General features: G+C 36.3%; 1 protein-coding gene across 1 annotated transcript in view; it reads left to right on the top strand.

Annotated features, from left to right (window-relative positions):
• The window catches only part of LOC131032588 (ATP-dependent DNA helicase Q-like 3), a 266,803-nt gene that overhangs the window by 44,304 nt on the left and 201,596 nt on the right, over positions 1 to 20,903 (top strand). Inside the window, exons 3-8 of the mRNA XM_057963606.2 lie at positions 4,686 to 4,793; positions 4,929 to 4,936; positions 5,053 to 5,136; positions 5,246 to 5,386; positions 5,514 to 5,548; positions 5,872 to 5,955. Coding sequence (XP_057819589.2) covers positions 4,686 to 4,793; positions 4,929 to 4,936; positions 5,053 to 5,136; positions 5,246 to 5,386; positions 5,514 to 5,548; positions 5,872 to 5,955 — 460 coding nt within the window. The remainder of the gene's footprint in view (positions 1 to 4,685; positions 4,794 to 4,928; positions 4,937 to 5,052; positions 5,137 to 5,245; positions 5,387 to 5,513; positions 5,549 to 5,871; positions 5,956 to 20,903) is intronic.

A 20,903-nucleotide genomic window follows, 5' to 3' on the forward strand; every position in this document is an offset into this window, starting at 1 on the left:
TGGTGGGAAATAGTAGTCTAGATCTTCAATAGGTCCATTGGCTGAAGTAGGTGGGAATTGAGAATTAGGTGGCCGTGGAACCATAGGTCCATTCGCCCATTTGACATTCTTTACATACCAGATTATAGGGCTTCATAATCTTAGGTATATCTCTAACTGCTTTAGTTGAACTGATCTTTACAATGCAATCAAAATTCACATGACACAACCTCTTATGCCATAGCCAACTCTTATCAATTTGTGCAATCAAACATGTCTTCTCAACGGAATTCAAATGAAATATATTACCTTTTGTCTGTGTACCGGTTGCAATCTCCAAACCAGATCTATTAATGATTTTGTATTTTCCATCGTTGAACTGTAATTGAAATCCCTTATCCACCAATTGTCCTACACTCAAAAGATTATGCTTCAAACCTTCAACGAAATAAACATTATCAGTATTGTTCTTACCATCCAATGATATAGTTCTTTTTCCTTTGATCATACATGCTTTATCATCTCCAAATCTAACTAGACCGCCATCAAATTCTTGCAAAGATAGAAACTTCCCTTTATCTCCAGTCATATGATGTGAACATCCACTGTCAATTACCCATTCATTCTTGTCTTCAATTTTAGCAGCAAGTGCCTTTTCTTCAGGTACATTCTCTTCCAGTGCTGGAACATCTTCCTTGATAGCCAAGAACACCCATTCCTTTCCATTGCTGGAATCACTAGCAGAGTCTTTTGCTGGTTCATCATCAGAGTTGGTAATACCTTCCTCATCCGCTATGTAGCATGATTTGTCTCTGTTTTTCCTGTACTTACACTTGTTCTGATATCCAGGGTTAGGCTTAAAAGATCTTCTAGCTCTCTCTTCAAATCTTAAATTCCTTTCAGGACATCTAGATGCAAAATGACCAATTTTATTACATGCAAAACATTTAAAAGGTGCTTTTCCTTTATACTGACTTCCTACCGGTCCTTTAGGTACTCTTCTAGCAAATAGTGCTTCAAGTTGCTCAAACTCATCATCTTCTCTCTTCATATCATCCAATTCCTTTGCATATAAAGCTTTCCAATCTTGCTTACCGGTTGCTGATGCAGATGCATGAAAAGCGGGTTCAGTCTTCACAGCTCTAGAAGGTCCAAATTCTTCAAGCTCAAGTTGGTTGCTTTGGCACCAATTCTCATAAGTTTGGAATTGTAATTGAATTCATTTCTTGGGGTTTGACTTTACAGAGGCCATCTACCAAGGTTCTCAACATTCCAATTGAGATTTTCCAAATTGACCCTTTTGCCCTTGGGCATTCTATAGATCCCATGTATCTATGGACTACGTGACAACTCTTGATGTACTCTTTCTCTCTCCCAGTTTAATCAGGACAAAAGTTATTTTTAGGACATTAACAAAGCATGCCCAAAACAGAGGGGGTCCTTGTTGGAGACGGGATGTTTGTGTACAACACAGCACAAGCGCAAGGAGAAACAAATATTATGAACTTCTTCACTAATACAAGAGTTACTTTGACGTTGGATGTTTGGTGTTATTCTAGGGGAAGTGCCTTGATTGGTCCTTCTAGCCTTAGGCACTTCCCTATGAGAACTACTAGATCTTGTATTTACCCCTTTACAGTGACCAACAATTACACTCGTGACTCTTCCATTTCTTGCCTAGATTGTGATACTTGTTGAAATGTTCTCTCTCTAGAAAGAAAGTACAGGTGCAAAATACACTTCCTAACTAATCTATGGGAGAAGTAATGTGCAGAAATTAAATTATTTATTTGTGGAAAACCATTTTGGGAGTTCCACACTCAAACAACTCAATGTATTATTTAGCAATCAATAGTTACAATAAATTTGTAGAGTCTAAGCCCTTATAGGAGTATCACCAACAAGAGATTTGGAACAATTTCAGCAATGTAAAAGTACCTACAAAATTCACTATGAAACTTGCATTGTTAAAACCCCAATAAATAAAAGCTGTCTATGAAAGTTTGAAACCAGCAAATGGTAATTTGGAAACCATGAGCTAAAACCACTCAAAATGTGGCATCCAAATCTCTAGTAATAAATCCAACACCTAAATCCCAAGATAAGTTCATAGGCTAAAAATAGCATTTTCCTTTTGCTTGCCATACAACACGTCATAATCCACTTACCAACTTGTGCACTCCATTTTGGATCCATTATCTCCATTCGAAGATGCCCTATGACGTGCGATAACATGTGTCATAAGTTGGTCAACAAGCGTAAATCTGTTTTACAACTATCATATGTGTCATAGATGCTTTTACATTTTCGATGTTGGAAGCCCAACTTCTAGAGGCCATAACTTTTGATCCAAGAAGTTGATTGAACCCATTTAAAAATAAAGATCTCAAAGATGTTCATACTGCCATAACCCACTTGCTTTGGGTAAGGCTTTGTTTAAAAGTTTTCAAAGCTAAAATTGACATCTATAAAATTACATTTTTGTGCTCTATAGCCCTGAAATGCATGTATTTGGTTCCTAAAATTAAGATGCAAGGTTGAGAATCCTTACCTAACATCTCTAGCACTCAACTTATTCACTTTGGGGCTATGTTACCTGGGGATGCGTGCCCAGTATTTTTTTCAGCCGTCCCCGTCCCGGAGACAGGGGACTCCTAGGGGACGTCCCCATAAATTCTGCATATAGACAATGAATTTGACATTGACTCTCAATTTAACACAAATTTGCCATAAGAACTCTACTAGTTCTTATATGTTAAGGTTCTATAATGGATATGTGCATGTTTTATCCATGTTTTCATTTGAATATTTTAAATTTCCTTATTTATTTTAATTTTCCCTACCTTTATATAGCTGTCCCCTAGCCGTCCCCAAAATTGGCAAAAAAAATCGCCCTTCCGGAAACACGTACCCCCGTCCCCTGCTGTCCCCGTCCTGGAAACTTGGGGTAACATAGCTTTGGGGTTCTTTTTCTCCCTACTTGGCTATTTATATTGGTCTCTTGACCACTTGTGTTGATGGTCACTTGCTGTTTTGTATTTTGTTTTTGGCTCGTCTCCTTTGTGGGGACTCTCTAGGATTCTTCTAGAAATTTCTTTGTAAATTGGTGTACTCTTGAGTCCCATTGAGCTACTTTTTGTCATTTGTGGACATTATAATTTCTTTCTTTCTTCTCATATCCAATCCATACTAGATAAACAACATTATGGTCCAATCAGGACCATCATTCATTGAATTTCTTTGATGACATTTCTTCAAGTATAAACAAGATGGCCTTATAATATGTGATTGGTGCATTGCATATCTCAAACCTGCAAATTAGCTAGGGAGGAATCTTGCACCACCAAAGCCAATCCAATCCGATGTTAGCTGAGATGGGTTTTCATCCAATCAATAAACCCAAGGGTTTTTGTCCTAGGGCTTGCTGAACTGAAAGCAGAAGCTCTCAAAGCTCTCCAAGAAAATAACAAAATCAAGAACTTTTTGGAATAAAAGCACTTTATTTTAAATATTAATCTCTGTTTGCTCATAAATATTCCCTCTTGTGAAGTGACCCGCTTAATAAATATTCAGTTGACATAAATGAAGTCACTTTATTAAATAACCAAGGCTCAGCATTTAATTAATTAAATATAAATAATCCCGAGAAACTAAGGACTATTCAAAAGTTAATTAATTAATTAGTTTTATGATTTTTTTAAATAATTAAAATTAATCGTCTTTTAATTTATTCATCTTAAAACAACTTAATTTTAATATTTCGTGAACTTGAAAAGTAAACTCACTCTTCCATATCCAGTAACTGGCTATTGAAATTGTGACTTGGTTATTTGAATTTTGAAATACAATTTCCTTCACAGAGGTGTGCTCTTAAGAATGGGATCTCTCAATTTGCTTTTCCACTTTTAGGTGCACAGATTTTTGGCAACTGTTTTTGACAAAACCTACCTTTCTTTGCTTTGACAAATGACTTCTGTAGCTTCCTTCCATCATCACCATACAGATACAGAAAAAGACAACAATGATGACACCTGCACACAAGACAGGAAAAAAGAAACTGGCTTACGCTTGGGAAAACAACGATGTTTTTTTAGCTTTAAATTGACACAATACAAGAATATGAGTGAGTACAGCAGATAGTATTTCCTCTCTATGCAAATTGTCCATGTAGACAATTTATGAAGCTTGAATCTTCTTATGGTCCCTTTTGGCTTCCACAGTGCACTTCACTCTCTAGGATATTTCACTGATCAGTGTTCGTGGCCTGCATGGAATTCATAACTTTTCAAATTCTATCTTGGAAACTATGGGGTGGTTCTGATTTGTTCATGGAATTTGGACGATTTACTAAGTACGTGAGAATGATGATTTTCACTCTGCATATTTCTTTTACCAGATTTTAGTGTTAGATTTTTCTTTTTGTTTCCTTGTCCTAATCTTGTCAGCTCACATCCTTACCATTGTACATACATGGATTCTATGGTAGGTAGAATGTAAACATAACCATTTGCCATTTTGGTAAGCATGTCTTGCTTGTTTTCTTGGGTTTTGTGCTTTTCTGATTTAGTTTTCTGCTGTGCACTTTGAACAGGTCATATCAGGATGTGTATACAACACTGATGTGACCCTTTTTCTTGACTGGTACACACAACCAATAACTCTACTATTTAAGAAGAAGATTCCTAATATTTCCAGAATCCCTGCAGGCAAGGATTGCTTTTGTCTCATGCCAACAGGAGGTGGGAAGTCATTATGCTACCAAATTCCTGCTGTTGCACGGAATGGAATTGTGCTTGTTGTGTCCCCATTAATAGGTGGGTTTCTTTTCCTTCATTATTTGGGTGTAATTTTGTTTGACTGTCATTTATTTCTAATTTGTTCTCTTTATTACTTCAAAATCTGACAGTTCTTTCGTTTGTTCTACTTTGTTTTGGTTGCCTTGGCATTAGCATTGATGGTAAGAAGAAAGTTGTGAGGTTTTGCATCTTCTTGTTTGTTTTAGTTTTGGAAATTTAATTAGTGAAAGATGCTTCAAATACTTGGGCTGAGGTATTATTATTGTTCATGTTCAAGGAAAACCAAGTTTCATTTTTGAAGTCTAAAGGAATTCCTGCAGAGTATTTATCCTCTACACAAAAAGTGGCTACGAAGGAGAAGGTGATATTCTTTCGTAAAAGAGAATTTTTTGTAAGAGATTGCTTTCTTTATATTGTAAGAAATATTGGTTTCTTTATACTTTGATGCTGAATGTTATTGGAATTTACAGATCTATGAAGACATTGATTCTGGAAAGCCCATGGTGCGATTGCTCTATGTTACACCAGAGCTAATTGCAACAAACGGATTTATGACAAAGCTAAAGAAACTTCATTCACGAGGCCTGTTGCATCTCATTGCCATAGATGAGGTGAGTATCACAGTCCAAGTTTCAAGTTGGATATTTCTTGATTTATTAAGGCATAATTATAATCATTTAGTAGGCTTCTTTATAAGATTTGCTTAATTATTTCAAATTTGCTTTCTGCCTTTTGTAGGCACATTGTATTTCATCTTGGGGACACGATTTCAGGTCAGTTAGTGGATTACTCACAGCTTATTGAAAGTTCATAATATGCATACATGCACACCAATCCATTGCTTTGGCTATGATCATTCATGCACACACTAATCCTTGCATTTGGTTAAATTCTTTTGATCTCTATACTTGCTCAACATGAAATATGCATAGGTGTTTTTGTTTGTGTTGCATCTCTAGAAGCCTTTTTATAGTTTTATGCAGCTCTTGCCTCTTGAATCAATTTTGAGCTTGATATCTATGAAGCAGATATTTGTATGATTGATTGTGGAAAATGCTTTAACCTAACATTGTTTTCTTTTTGTTGGCTGACTCAGACCCAGTTATCGCAAGCTTTCAACCCTGAGAATTTTTCTTCCTGGTGTACCAATATTAGCATTAACAGCCACAGCTGCTAGAAAGTATGTATGATTTTCCTCGGTTGCTTCCATGTCAAATAAAAATAAGGTGTGCGTCGTAAGAATGCAAGTCAAAATGTAGTGATCTGAATTTTTTTCTCATGTTTTTTTGATTGAAGACTACTCAATATTCTATGTCTGTGGTGCTCAAATTTGCTTTCCTATATGAATAATTGGGGAAAATCTTAACATGGTAGAATTGACATGAGCTGAAATATTGGTGCATCACTTGTTCAACTGCGGCTTCCTTATGCTTGTTCTTTCGATTTCAAGTGTGTGGCCTTCATTATCTAACAAAATTGAAGGTGACAAGGTTTACAAACTTGCAAATGAATTTTTTCCATGTTAGTAAAGCATACTCTAGAATTATAATTTAAATTTTGGTGGGGTTGACTAGTGTGTTTCTAAGTCATTACAGGATGACCTCCATGAGTAGTCATTTAGTGGGTCAACTGTTGAATCAGCTACTCTTTCAGTGGGTCAACTGCATAACAGTGTTATAATATCTGCTCTAAAAGATTATTAAAGACTTTTATAATTAATCCCTAGAGGTTTTTGAAAGCTTTGATAATGAAGACTTTGACACCGAATACTGTCAGGACTCAGGACATAACCGTGTTATAATATCTGCTCTAAAAGATTATTAAAGACTTTTATAATTAATCCCTAGAGGTTTTTGAAAGCTTTGATAATGAAGACTTTGACACCGAATACTGTCAGGACTCAGGACATAACCGTGTTATAATATCTGCTCTAAAAGATTATTAAAGACTTTTATAATTAATCCCTAGAGGTATTTGAAAGCTTTGATAATGAAGACTTTGACACCGAATACTGTCAGGACTCAGGACATAACCGTGTTATAATATCTGCTCTAAAAGATTATTAAAGACTTTTATAATTAATCCCTAGAGGTTTTTGAAAGCTTTGATAATGAAGACTTTACACCGAATACTGTCAGGACTCAGGAGGCAGTGAGGGAAACAGGCAAATTGGAAAATGTGCATACATACTTCCCTATTAACCAGGTAAGAAGTTAGTGTGGTAATTTGAATTATGTAAGTTACTGAATAACATCATCAGACATTATAACTTATATTGTATAAGTTATTTAATAAAATATTAATACCATCTTATATCTTCAAATTTTTAAATTCACCCAATGTCTAAAAATATTTATACCACCTTATGTTTGAACTGTTGAACATATTAAAACCACCTGATCCCATGTTGTGACCATACGATTTTTTTTCTTCATATTGAACCATCTTCTGAGTCAAATTTTTGACATTATTTTTTGTAAGCCACAATTGAATCCTTGTCTCACATGGTCATGAATATTTGTTTTTGTTGATTTAAGTCAATGTCTTTGCACGGCCAACAAAAAGAGCTTTCCAATGAATTCTATGAGTCAAAGATTGGATTTTTGATGAGGAAGGAAAGACAGGAATGGTCTAAGTTAATGTCATAAGGTGCAAAAGGACCCAAAATGCATGCCTAAGTGTTTGAAAAGGTTGAAAGGGACTAAAAAAGTGCACCTTTCCATTGAGTGTCCAACTAAAAGTGAGCTTCTTGAAGAAAAAATAGTGCATAGGAGGGTAAAAAGTGGACTTTGGGTCTAAAAGGTGGCTTACATGAAAAAGTGGATATGTTGCCCAATCTGAACATATAATAAGAACAAAAACTGACTTAAATGACAAAAGGGGTTGTGTTTTCACTAGGAGAATAATGTCAACTTGAAAACATAGCAAAAAGTTTACACGAGGACTCAGAAAACATGCTTTTCCAACAAGAGTTCACTTAAAAATGAAACTTAAAACATTAGAAAGCGCATATGACCCCAAAAAGAGTGCCTTTATAAAAAAATGAACTTCAAAACATGAAAAAGGGAATCGAGTACAAAAAAGTGTACTTCATGAGGGAAGTGAACTTAAAAACATAAAAAAGTTGTTCCAAATGCTCTAGAAGCATGCCTATGTGAGAGAGGACGGAAAACAAGTGAAGTTTACAATAGAAAAGATTTGTTTGAGCACTCTATTCTCATAAAAGTGTGTGCCACAATTTGCTTTGTCATTGTTGGGCAAGGCTTTTAATGAAGTTTTCTAGTAGTTTGTTTTTTGTTTGCAGCAGATTTCTAGAAGTTTTCTTTTCTGTTTGAAAATATCAATTATCCTCGTCATTTCGTTTTTTATGGCTAGGGTTTGAGTCAGTTTTGGTTATGTAGTTGCTCCAAGATAGATTGTTAGGGGTCATATGTTTAGGATTTCAAAACATTGAGGTTTGCAAGTTTGCAAAGACAACAAAGGATGATAGGGGTTTCAGATTTAAGTCACCAAAATTGTTTGCAAGTTATTGGTTTTGAGTTTCTTTAGAGGATTTGCTATTGTCAGAATGGGGAAGCTGTATTAAAATCACTGAAAGGAGCTAATTGACACTAGACTGAATATTTTTAGCCCTTGCTATTTTCTAGGATAGCTTTTTTTAGATGACTTTCTACAAGATCTATTCAGAGGCATCCTATTTCAAGATTTGTAGTTTTAATAGATATGTATTTTAAGATAATTTTCTATGTTACCCTGAGTTTCCGGGCAGGGGACGGGGATACACGTTTCCAAGATAGTGATTTTTTTGCCAATTTTGGGGACGGCTAGGGGATGGCTATATAAAAATAGGAAAAATTAAAATATATAAGGAAATATAAAATATTCATATGAAAACATGGATAAAACATGCACATATACATTATAGAACCTTAACATATAAGAATTAGCAGAGTTCTTATGGCAAATTTGTGTTCAATTGAGAGTCAAAGTCAAATTGCTTATAGATTTCTTTGTCAAAATTCATTGTCTATATGCAAAATTTATTAGGATGTCCCCTAGGACTCCCCTGTCCTTAGGATGTCCTCGAGATAGGGATGCCTGAAAAAAAACTGGGGACGCTTCTGTTGATGTGTTTTTTATGCACATGCGAACACATAATAAAATACCCAAAAGTATCTTATCCTCTCTTGAACAAAATCTCTCAAATGCTGAAGAGTAGCTTAAGGATCACTTGAGAAGACTCCAAGGTTCATGAATGTAGGGTCACTATGTGTGGATAAGCTCTGTTGGTTGATGTGATTGCTGGTATCACAAGGGGACTTACATTCAAATGCCCGAATGCTTGATTCGCTGGAACTTAGATCATCTGATGTTACAATATGGTGATGCTTTCAATCCTAAATTAGCTGGATTTTGAGAAAATGGCAAAAGGTAAAGGGTTGAGAGAGTCTATTCTAATCCTAAGAATGTAGGAACATGGATGAATAACTATATGGAATCCTACGGAGCGAGGTCTCACCATCAACTTGAACAATTTGACACAAGCTCAGTGCAATCTTCTAAGGACGTTTCAAAGATGTTCGAATCAATACCATCAAACATTGATCACTATTCAAGTTAATGCATAAGCAATGAGTGTAGAACGATTCGAAGTTAAGCTCATATCATTCCAGTTGACCACACAAGGCGCACTTACAATCAGCAAGAGGCTAGTGGTATGGAATAAATGGATTCCACATGAATGTATTCAACAAATTCTTCCATTCAATCTAATTTACATGAAAGTAAATTGAGAAGTAAAGACCATGCGAGTTGTCGAAGTAACAAATCAAATTCACCATAACTTTAGTGAAATCAATTGTTCTTTACAACAAGGTTTGACAACAATCTTTGCCTTCTCCTAATCTAGCTTCTATTTTAATTGCTATTCTAGCTATTCACTATTCTACTCACTATTAGCCAACTATTAACTATTCACTATTAACCTTTACAAATGAAGAGTTTGAGCTTTTATAGAGATCTCATTTACACTGAATGGCCAGGATTGATTCTCCATCAATGGCCAAGATTTTACAATGAAAACCCTAATTAGGGTTTATTACAACAAACTCAATTCGGCCAATTAAATAATTATTGGTATGACTAATAGATAGCAAGGGTAGGTGCCTCAGAGTTTGTGCCATCACTGGTGAGTCAGGTTCATTGAATCAAGATGAGCTGATGTGGAACTTCTTTGATTGGTGGAGGAAGTGACTAGGATGATGACTAGGATTCCACCTTAACTCACACTTTGTAGGCTTGATAGATCATCATCATGAAGATATTTCTTGATACTCAACATTACCCAACTTGCTTAAAGGGATGATGATGATGAGAAACAAACTTTGATTAACTCTTCTGAAACTATCTGCTTCTTCAATCATGCTCGATGTAGGTCTTGTGATGACTTTGGTTGATCTTTCTTCGTTTTGACATACTTGTGAGTGATGCCATGGTTAAATGTAGCTCCTCATTGTATCGACTTCGATTCTTGGATTCCCAAAGGGAATTCAAGATTGTAAAACATCCTTCCATCAGTAGGTTATCCCTCTTTGATGTTCTTGTGTTTGCTGATGAAGCTTCTTGAAGAGGTTCTCCTTGTATCTTGCTTCGTTTCCTGCAAAACAAACAAGCTAGTATCAAATACACTTGAATTCGCCTTCCTGAAGGGACACTTGAAGTTGCTTTCCTCTCTTAGAGAGGAGATCTTGAAGTTTAGTCCACCCTTGTTGTTCATGAAGTTGTCCTTGTTTTACTCTTCTTCATTTTCTTGAACTTCTCTTATATCCTTCATATTGTGAAGTTTGCTCATGTAGGTCAAATCATGAAGTTCACTCTTGCATGTTGGGTTTGTGAAATTCAATATGAAATTCGCTCATGCATGCTAATTCATGAAGTTATGATTTGCTTGTGTAGGTTTGAAGATGAAGATTGCTCTAGATGGTGTGCACGTGAAGCTTGTTTCAATCACTTTGTTTATTAAGCTCTCTTGTCTTTCTCAACTCCTGAAATTCGCTTCATCTCTTCAAAACATGAAGTTTTCTCTTGATCCTTCAAACATGAAGTTCACCTTCATAGGGAATTCACTCCATTTTCTCAAATCATGAAATTCTCCCTCAACGTATAACTCATGAAGTGCATTTTGTATAAAGTTCACTCCTTTTTATTGATTCATGAAGTTCATTTGAATGGAATTCGCTCCAAATCATCAACTCATGAAGTAGACTTGTATGAACTTTGCTCCAAATGTCCTAAACATGAAATTTGCTCCAAGATGGCAACTCATGAAATTGCAAAATCCGCTACAAAGTGGCAACTCATGAAGTTGCAAAATCCGCTCCTAAGTGGCAACTCATGAAGTTGCATTTTTCTCTCTAAGGGGTATGCACATGAAGTCTTATTCCATTGCCTTGCTTGCTAGGCTTGCTGGTCTTTTCCAAACATGAAATCCACTCCAAACTCTTCAAACCTGAAGTTCGCTCCAATGCTTCAACTCATGAAGTTGAAATAAATGTGAAATTCACTCCAAATTGTGAGATCATGAAGTAGGAATTTCGCTTGGGTTGCTCAACTTATGAAGTATAAATTTTGCTCCAATATGCAAAGTAATGAAGTTGTGAATTTCGCTCCACTCTTGCAACTCATGAAGTAAGTGTTTTGCTCCACTTTTGCAACTCATGAATTAAGGATTTCGCTCCTATCTTGCAACTCATGAAGTAAGGATTTCGCTCCATTCTTGCAACTCATGAAGTAGGAATTTCGCTCCAAGAAGTGAAACCATGAAGTTCGCTCCAAAACACAAATTCATGAAGTTCGCTCCAAAACACAAATTCATGAAGTTCGCTTGGCATTGAATCAATTCAAGGCGATCATCCTTCCTTTCTCATTCAACTTCGCTCATGTAGGCTGGCTTGTGTATGCTCCTTGATGAAATTCGCTCCAACGAGGCAAGTCATGAAGTTCGCTCCAAGGTAGCAAGTCATGAAGTTTGCTTGTGAATGCTTAAACATGAAGTAAGTGAATGCTTCCATTTCACTTGTGAAGCCTTGAAGGTGAAATTCGCTCCGATACCCCAACTCATGAAGTTAGCTTGAGAACATCTACTCATGAAGTTAAGAATTCGCTCCAAAAGGTGAAGTCATGAAGTGTGAATTTCGCTCCACTTGCTCAAGTGATGTAGTATGGATTTCGCTCCAAACGGTGAACTCATGAAGCTTGCTCTTGAGTATTTGATCATGAAGTAGGCAATTTCCTTCATTCCTCCACTTCCAACATCAAGAAGCTCGCTCTAAATCTCCCAAGCATGAAGTTCACTCCAAAAATCTCACTCATTATGTTCGCTCCAAAGTAGCAACTCATGAAGTTTGCTTTGTGTAAAATTCGCTCCAATCCTCTCAAGCATGAAGGTCGCTCCATATCCTTCAAACATGAAGTTCGCTCCATATCCTTCAAACATGAAGTTCGCTTCAAAAGTGTGAGGCGGATTACAAATGAGCTTATTAATCACTTCATTGCACAAGATTTCAATCCCTGGAATAATTCATTCAATTGCTCAAACTCATACTTATACCAATTCTTAAGCAAAAGACTCAAGGGAAAATTAAAACAATTGGAGCTTACCTACAACCTTGAACTCTTGGATTGACGCTATCAGCAATTTTATTCAACTCTTTAGCTAGACTCCTGATTAACCGGCATGACATGCAAACCCTATAAACTTACTTCACATTTCACACAAGGCTATTTGTTAATTTTAAGCAATTAGATGTTAATTTAAGCAATTAGATTATAATCAGACTGTGAATAAACAGTAACAGCAATAAAGCACAAGACAAAAGACACCAATACCCTGGGAAAACCTCCCTCTTGAAGGTGAAAAACCCAGCCTTAAATACAATAGGTATTATCAAATGTAGGCAATTACAATATAGCGAACTTATCTCAGATTGCTGTCCAAACAGCAAGTTACCAGAGCAATGAAGGGTGCAGCTCTAATCAACAGCAGATGACTAAAGGAGATCAGCAGCAGATGTCTAAGGTAGGCTGGAGCAGAATCGCACAAGGAGAGCCTTCAAGTTTGCTTGAAGATCTTGACAACTTCGCCTAACAATAGCCTTAAATAAATTCGCACAAGTGAAGGAGAGTTTGCCATGTAGGAGAGCAGATTGTATCCGTGGTGGATTGATGATCAAATGACTTCATTTTGTTGTTGGTTTTGTATCAACCTTTTAGCGCCAAATATCCCCAAGTCGGCTTGCATGTTTATTTAATTATGTTACATTGTCATTGTACATTCCTCACGCTACACATTTGGGTCCAGCCCAATAATTACATTTAATTGCCTTCCACGTTACATGCTTCCTCATGTTACACATTTGGGTCCAGCCCAATAACACATTTACATGAGAGATAATACATATGAATTCTAATTGTCATTGACAACATTAAAATTCAATAATTAGGTATCCGAGCTAGCTATTATTTTCAACACTCCCTCTTAGCTAGGGAGGATATCTGTCATTTGTCATGATCCATTCATGACTTTTATCTTGCATTGCCCGCAAGGATGAATGTATAAGCTCTATAGAGTATACCTACAATAAAACACGTAAGTATTATGAACTCATTTCATGATGTCCATCTTGCATTGCTCGTAGAGGATGGATCCACCTTGCATTGCCCGTAGAGGGTGGAAGATGCAAACTGAATTGCATCACTAAGATTGAGACTCCCTCTCAATCAATGCTGTGTTCTCCACAATTCCAAGCTTCTCTTTGAAGTAGTCAATCATCACTCGAGTTAGAGGCTTGGTGAGAACATCAGAAACCCGTTCATTAGTGCTAATATATTTCAGCTGGATGGCACCTCTTTGTGCCATATCACGAATATAGTGATAATGAGTTTCCACGTGTTTTGACCTGTCATGAAACACGGGATTATTAGACATTTTAATACAACTCTGATTATCACAATAAATAACAGTGGATTCCCAAGGTTGTCCAAACAACCCAACAAGAAGCTTCTGAAGCCAAACTGCTTCTTTAGTTGCCACACTTGAAGCAATGTATTAAGCTTCTGCAGTACTTAATGCAACTGAGAACTATTTCCTACTGGCCCAAGAGATCATAGCGGAACCCAAGCTGAAACAGATTCCTAAAGTGCTTTTCCTATCAGTAGCACTTTCGGCCCAATCAGAATCAGAGTAGCCTTCCAAATTGATTACTGTGTTGATTGGATACTTCAGTCCATAGCCAATTGTTCCACGCAAGTATCTCACGATGTGCTTGGCTGCCACCAAGTGAACATGCTTTGGCTGGTTCATGAATTGGCTAAGTGCACTCACTGCATAGCAAATATCTGGTCTAGTGTTGACTAGATATATCAAGGATCCAATCAACTGCCTGTACTCTGAAGGATCTGCAAAATCAGAGTTAACTTAACTTCTTCAAGTTAGTTTCCATAGGAGTAGACATAGGTTTACAATCCATCATACCAAATCTTTTCAATATATCAATAGTATATTTACCTTGACTTAGAATAATTTCATTAGGTCTTTGCCATACTTCTAATCCTAGAAAGAAATGCATTAGACCTAGATCCTTCATTTCAAATTCAGTAGCTAATTCTTTCTTACACCTAATGATGAGACTATCTTCACCAGTTAGAAATAAATCATCCACATATAAAACCATAATTAACATTTCACCATTAAATACTTTAAAGTAAATGTTAGGATCAACATCATTCTTATAAAACCCTAAACTAACTAAGTGCTTGTCAATTCTTTCATACCAAGCTCTAGGAGCTTGCTTGAGGCCGTAGAGAGCTTTCTTCAATTTGCACTCAGGAGTTTCTCTATTATGAATCTCATAACCTTCAGGTTGTTCAATATAGATTTCTTCCTCAATAACACCATTAAGGAAGGCAGTCTTTACATCCATTTGATGTAACTCCGAACCTTTGGCTGCAACAATAGCTATAATAGTTCTAATGGAAGTATATCTAGCAACAAGAGCAAATGTTTCTTCATAATCTATGCCTTCCTTTTGAGAAAAACCACGAGCTACAAATTTAGCTTTATATTTCTCTATACTACTATTAGTAGCATGTTTAATTTTAAACAACCATTTGGACGAAACAACAGACTTACCTTTAGGTCTAGGCACAACATCCCAGACATCATTCTTGATGATGGATTGATACTCTTCGTCCATAGCTAACTTCCATACTTGTTGGTTCATAGCTTCTTCTATGCTGGATGGTTCAACCTCAATGATGTTGCACATCATTGCAACATAGTTGGAGAGCTTCTGATGTCTCTTACTTTCTCTGAAAGTGCCACTAGGAGCTGCAAACTTTTCTGCATCTTGAATTGTGCTTCTAACCCAAAGTGGTCTTTTCTTGCTAACTTCAATATCTCTAGGTCCATCAATTGGAACCAGAGGCTCAGGAGAATCATCATGCTCAACAGGTTCGGGAGGCTCAATAGACTCCCTCTGTATCTCAGGGTTAGTATCAATATCCATATCTTGATTATCATTAACTTCTTTATCATTTTCAATAAGAGAACCTTTAGATTTCTTGAAAGCAATATTTTCTTCAAAGGTGACATCCCTACTTACCTCAATATACCTTTGACTAGGAATGTAGATGCGAAATGCCTTGGAAGATTCACTATATCCAACAAGGATACCCTTCTTCCCAGAAGGCTCTAACTTAGTCCTCTTTTCCTTTGGCTCATGAACATATACATGACTTCCAAAGATCATTAGGTGGCTGATATTTGGTTTGACTCCAGTGAAAGCTTCCTCGAGAGTTATGTTCTTCAGGACACAGTGAGGGCATCTATTCTGAATGTACACTGCAGTGTTGGATGCTTCAGCCCATAAGGAGGTCTGTAGGTCCTGATCGTGAATCATAGCTTTGGCAGCTTCAACAATGGCTCTATTCTTTTGTTCAGCTACACCATTTTGCTGAGGACTGTAGGGAACGGAGAACTCCCTCTTAATTCCTATTTCTACACAAAAGTCATTGAAGCCACTTGAGGTGTATTCACCTCCATTGCCAGATCTTAACACTTTAATCCTTTTACCAGACATATTTTCAGCTAGAGCTTTAAATTCTTTGAACCTACTTAACACTTCATCAGATTCTTTAGATTTTAGAAAGTAAATCCAAGTCTTTCTAGAGAAATCATCTATAAATGTAACATAGTATAGAAATTTGCTAGGTGAAGGAACAAACATGGATCCACATAGATCGGAATGAACAAGTGCTAATTTTTCCTTAGCTCTACTTTCACTTTTATGAAATGGACTTTTAGTGTTCTTACTTAATGCACAACCTTTGCAAGCATCATCATGAGATTGATAAAGTATAGGCATACCTTTAACCATCTTTTCAAGTGAAGGAAGTGCTTGATAGTGAAGATGGCCGAGCCTTCTATGCCATAGTTCGCAAGATTCAGGGGCTTCATGAATGAGTGCTCGAATGGGGTTAGCTGAAAGCTTATACAAACTATCATATCTATTTCCAATAACACGAGCAGATTTAATACTAGATTTCTTAGGCCATGCAAGTACTTTACCCTCAGAAAATGTTATTTGATAACCTTTATCTTCTAGGGCAGAAATAGAAATTAAATTCCTCTTAATTCCAGGGACAAATAAAATATCACTAAGATGCAAGGACATGCCAGATTCTAAATTTAAAGAAGTGCGACCAAAACCTCTTACTGAATACTGAGCATCATCACCAATTACCACATGAAGGTTGGACTCTTTCTCCATCAAGTCTGAGAGATGCTCTTGATATCCGTGATGTGTCTAGATGCACCACTGTTTATCAACCAAGTGTTACTATCGGTTGGCACATTGCTGGACAAGGCAGAAATGAAGAGATAGTCTTCATTATCCTCTGAGTTTGCAACTTCATTCAGGTTGGCCTCTCCTTGCATGGGAAGATTCTAACATTCTTTGGCATAATGTCCAAACTTGTCGCATCTGAAGCAATGGACACGTGAAAGATCCCTTGGCTTCTTCCTTGAATCGAAAGCAGAAGGTCTGAAGTCTCTATCTCTTTTGAAGTTGTTCTTCTTCCAATGGCCTACCTTTCTTCTAACATGTTGAGATGCAAGCACATGTTGATCTCCTCCATGAGAGCCTTTATGCATTTCTCTAGCAGCAAGGTGTGACTCCTCTTGAATGCAATCTGATCGGAGGCGATCGAAGGAAGGGAATTCAACTCTTCCACTTATGCTTTGAATGAAAGGATCCCAAGAGCTAGGAAGACCATTCAAAGCAATCATGACAATATCCTTGTCCACAACCTCGCTTCCAATGGCGTTGAGTTGGTCCTTCAATTCTGAAATCTTCATGAAGGACATGACTCAATCTCCTTTGCACATTTTGACTTGAAGAAGTTGCTGCCTCAATGTAAGTGTTGGACTGATGTTGTTGATCTCATATATCCCTTCTAGATATTTAAACATCTCTCGGGTTGTCTTCAATTTGGAGATGACTGGAACAAGATGATCCTTCACGAAATCAATAAGGAACTTCTTTGCTTTGAGAGCATTCTTCTTGAATTGCTTTAGCTCTTCCGGATCCGAAGGTTCAGTCAGATCCATGTCTTCCACAAATTGTAACAGCTCTAATTCTTCAAGAGCAAGGAGGACACGAACCTTTCATGATGTAAAATTGAGGGCACCTTCAAGTCTATCCTCTACTTTCAGACCTATAACCATCTTGCAAAACTAAAACAACAAACTGAAAGTGAAGGACAACTAATAATCTGATTATTTTGAATGAACCTAAAGCTCTGATACCATGTTAATTTTAAGCAATCAGATGTTAATTTAAGCAATTAGATTATAATCAGTCTGTGAATAAACAGTAACAACAATAAAGCACAAGACAAAAGACACCAATACCCTGGGAAAACCTCCCTCTTGGAGGTGAAAAACCCAACCTTAAAATACAATATGTATTATCTCAAATGTAGGCAATTACAATATAGCGAACTTGTCTCAGATTGCTGTCCAAACGGCAAGTGCTTAGCAGAGCAATGAAGGATGCAGCTCTAATCAACAGCAGATGACTAAAGGAGATCAGCAACAGATGTCTAAGGTAGGCTGGAGCAGAATCGCACAAGGAGAGCCTTCAAGTTCGCTTGAAGATCTTGACAACTTCACCTAACAATAGCCTTAAATAAATTCGCACAAGTGAAGGAGAGTTTGCCAATGTAGGAAAGCAGATTATATCCGTGGTGGATTGATGATCAAATGACTTCATTTTGTTGTTGGTTTTATATCAACCTTTTAGTGCCAAATATCCCCAAGTCGGCTTGCATGTTTATTTAATTATGTTACATTGTCATTGTACATTCCTCACGCTACACATTTGGGTCCAGCCCAATAATTACATTTAATTGCCTTCCACATTACATGCTTCCTCACGTTACACATTTGGGTCCAGCCCAATAACACATTTACATGAGAGATAATACATATGAATTTTAATTGTCATTGACAACATTAAAATTCAATAATCAGGTATCCGAGCTAGCTATTATTTTCAACACTATTCACCTGACTCCTGGCCATTTTAAGTGCCTATGCTTCTCTAATGCAAAGGCTAATAGCAAAAGACTCAAACAACCTAGGAAGCAAGGAAAAAGTGGGGTCCCCATTTGCGATGGGGTGATGTGTGAATACCTCACAACCGTGTCCCAGGGTAATGTAGATAATTTTGTATTTTGAACTTTGTCTTGATTGCAAGCAAAAATTTTTTAGTGTAGGAACTTGAATATGCTTTTTATTTATCTTGAATAAATTACACGAAAAGAACTTGTGGGCACTTATAAGTAAGTGCTTTTGGCTCTTAGATCGGGATTCACAGTAATTTAATGTCTACTTGTTGCTGAAACTGTTGTTTACGCTTGTATATGTGTTTTTGTGATATTGTGAGTTGAATAGGTATTGTATTATAATAGTTAGTGATCAGGGCTTTGTGGCTTTGTATAGAAATTTCCATATTTGATTTCTAATATCTTGTGTGGTTAATCTAATTTCACGTTTTGTCTCATACTCATGCTTTCTTGACAGTTTTTATTTATGTGCTGAACTGCTTGGGTTGTCTTGTTATCTCATCCTTTACTGCCATCTTTTAATTTGTCTTTAATTCTTTTTCTATCTTCAGCCATTTCATTGTAAAAAGGTGAAACACAATTTAAGCAATCAAAAATCTTTGAATTTATTTTTTATTAGATAATATATCCAAATTTTTTTGGATTCTTTGAATTATGTGAGGTTGTAGTTTAATTTTACCTTTATCCAGATGAAGTCCAAGGAAATCAATCTTAGATTTTCTTATCTTCATTTTCTTGGCTGAAAGACAGATGCCATGTCTGGTACTTGGTGCATACAATTGTTCAAGATGAGATAGTTGTTCAATTTATTCTCAGAAAATACAATAATGTCATCTATGTAAACTGCACAAAAATCTTTGAGATGCCTTAAAAATTGGTCCTTTCTTTTTTGAAAGTAGGCTGGTGCTGTATACAAACCAAACGGCATAACATTCCATCCATAAAGTCTTGTATTTATTTGATTCTTTTACCTGAATCTGCCAAATTCTTGATTTACAGTCAAAATCTGAAACTATTTGTTTATTGATAGCCCTCCTTCTCAAATTAGCACTAAAAGGAATAGGATAATTAAATGCCAAAAATATATCATTGAGAGGTTTATTATTTATACAAAAGCTCTTTTTCTACTCTTTAATCAACCAAAAATGCTGGGCAATAAAATGGACTTATGCTTTTTTTGATAAAACTTCCTAAGGGTAATTCTTCTAAATGTTCATCCATTTCCTCGACCTCTGAAGGATTGAGTAGATATGCCTGACAGTTGGCTCATGAAGATGATAATTTCATTATTACTCTCCTAAAGCAAAACTTAAAGAATTTTAGAAAACAAGATAGTGACCTTTATAAGGGAGCTAAAACAAGGCAAGAAAGGAGAGGATCCATAAGAAAACATCTTCAGAAGATCAAGGTTCTGATAGAAAAAAGAGATCAGATCCAGAAAGAAATAAAAGTTTATGCTAAAAACAATTTTGGATATAAAATCCCACCATGGCAGAAGAAAAAACACCAGGAATCATCTAGCCATTCTTCCCACAGACCAACAAGAAAATCTACAAGGGTGAATTTGACACTGACTGTGATGACGAAATAACTATGTTTAAAAAATTGGATATGGTACTCTCAGATGTAACAAAATTAACCAGAATGGTTAAGGATCAACAAAAACAATTGAAATCTCTTAACCAATTGACCAGTGAATTCGTGTTGTTCTATTCAAAGTAGATGGAAAGTAATCCACTGATTTTGACTCTTCCATTGAGCAGGATAACATTAATATTTCCTATGTATAAACGGTAAACCTATAGAGTTTGATGTTTTTGTTGACTCAGGATCAGCTAGATCATTTGCAAAGACAAAAGCCAATTCTGGAAAGGTTTTGATAGCCATGACCATAATTAACTAAAGGACACTCAATAATAGGGGAAGCACTTAAGATGGGAAGATATGCTCAGGATGTCCATATCAAAATAAATGGTAAGACTTTTATCACAACTTCCTTGAATTTAACAATATGGATGGTGATATCTTCTTATAATTCTTATTCCCTCCAATAGAAATTCCTAACCCTCTCTGCAACCCACTCTGTACTAGCTTGTGTAGTCTAGTGAGTGACCACCATACCGTACTAGTGACCCTATTAACCCAAATATTAACCATATGAATGAGGAAAAATCATATGTCATTGAGACATAATGAAACCCGATTAATGATTCCTATACTTAAATTAATCACTTACAGACTTGAAGAGTAAAAGGATAAAAAGTCAAATACCAAATAATGGACAAAAAATATCCAGGAGCATCATGCAAAGGTTATGAAGGGTTCATACACTTACAGATTCGAAAGATTCATTTTGTAAAATTAAAGAAAATTTTGAAAAGAATTGTTGCAGTATGAACCCTTCATAACCTTTGGACATTTGATCAAGAAGAATGTGAAATT

This window comes from Cryptomeria japonica, chromosome 2, assembly GCF_030272615.1.
Source record: "Cryptomeria japonica chromosome 2, Sugi_1.0, whole genome shotgun sequence".
In the NCBI taxonomy this organism is placed as follows: domain Eukaryota; kingdom Viridiplantae; phylum Streptophyta; class Pinopsida; order Cupressales; family Cupressaceae; genus Cryptomeria; species Cryptomeria japonica.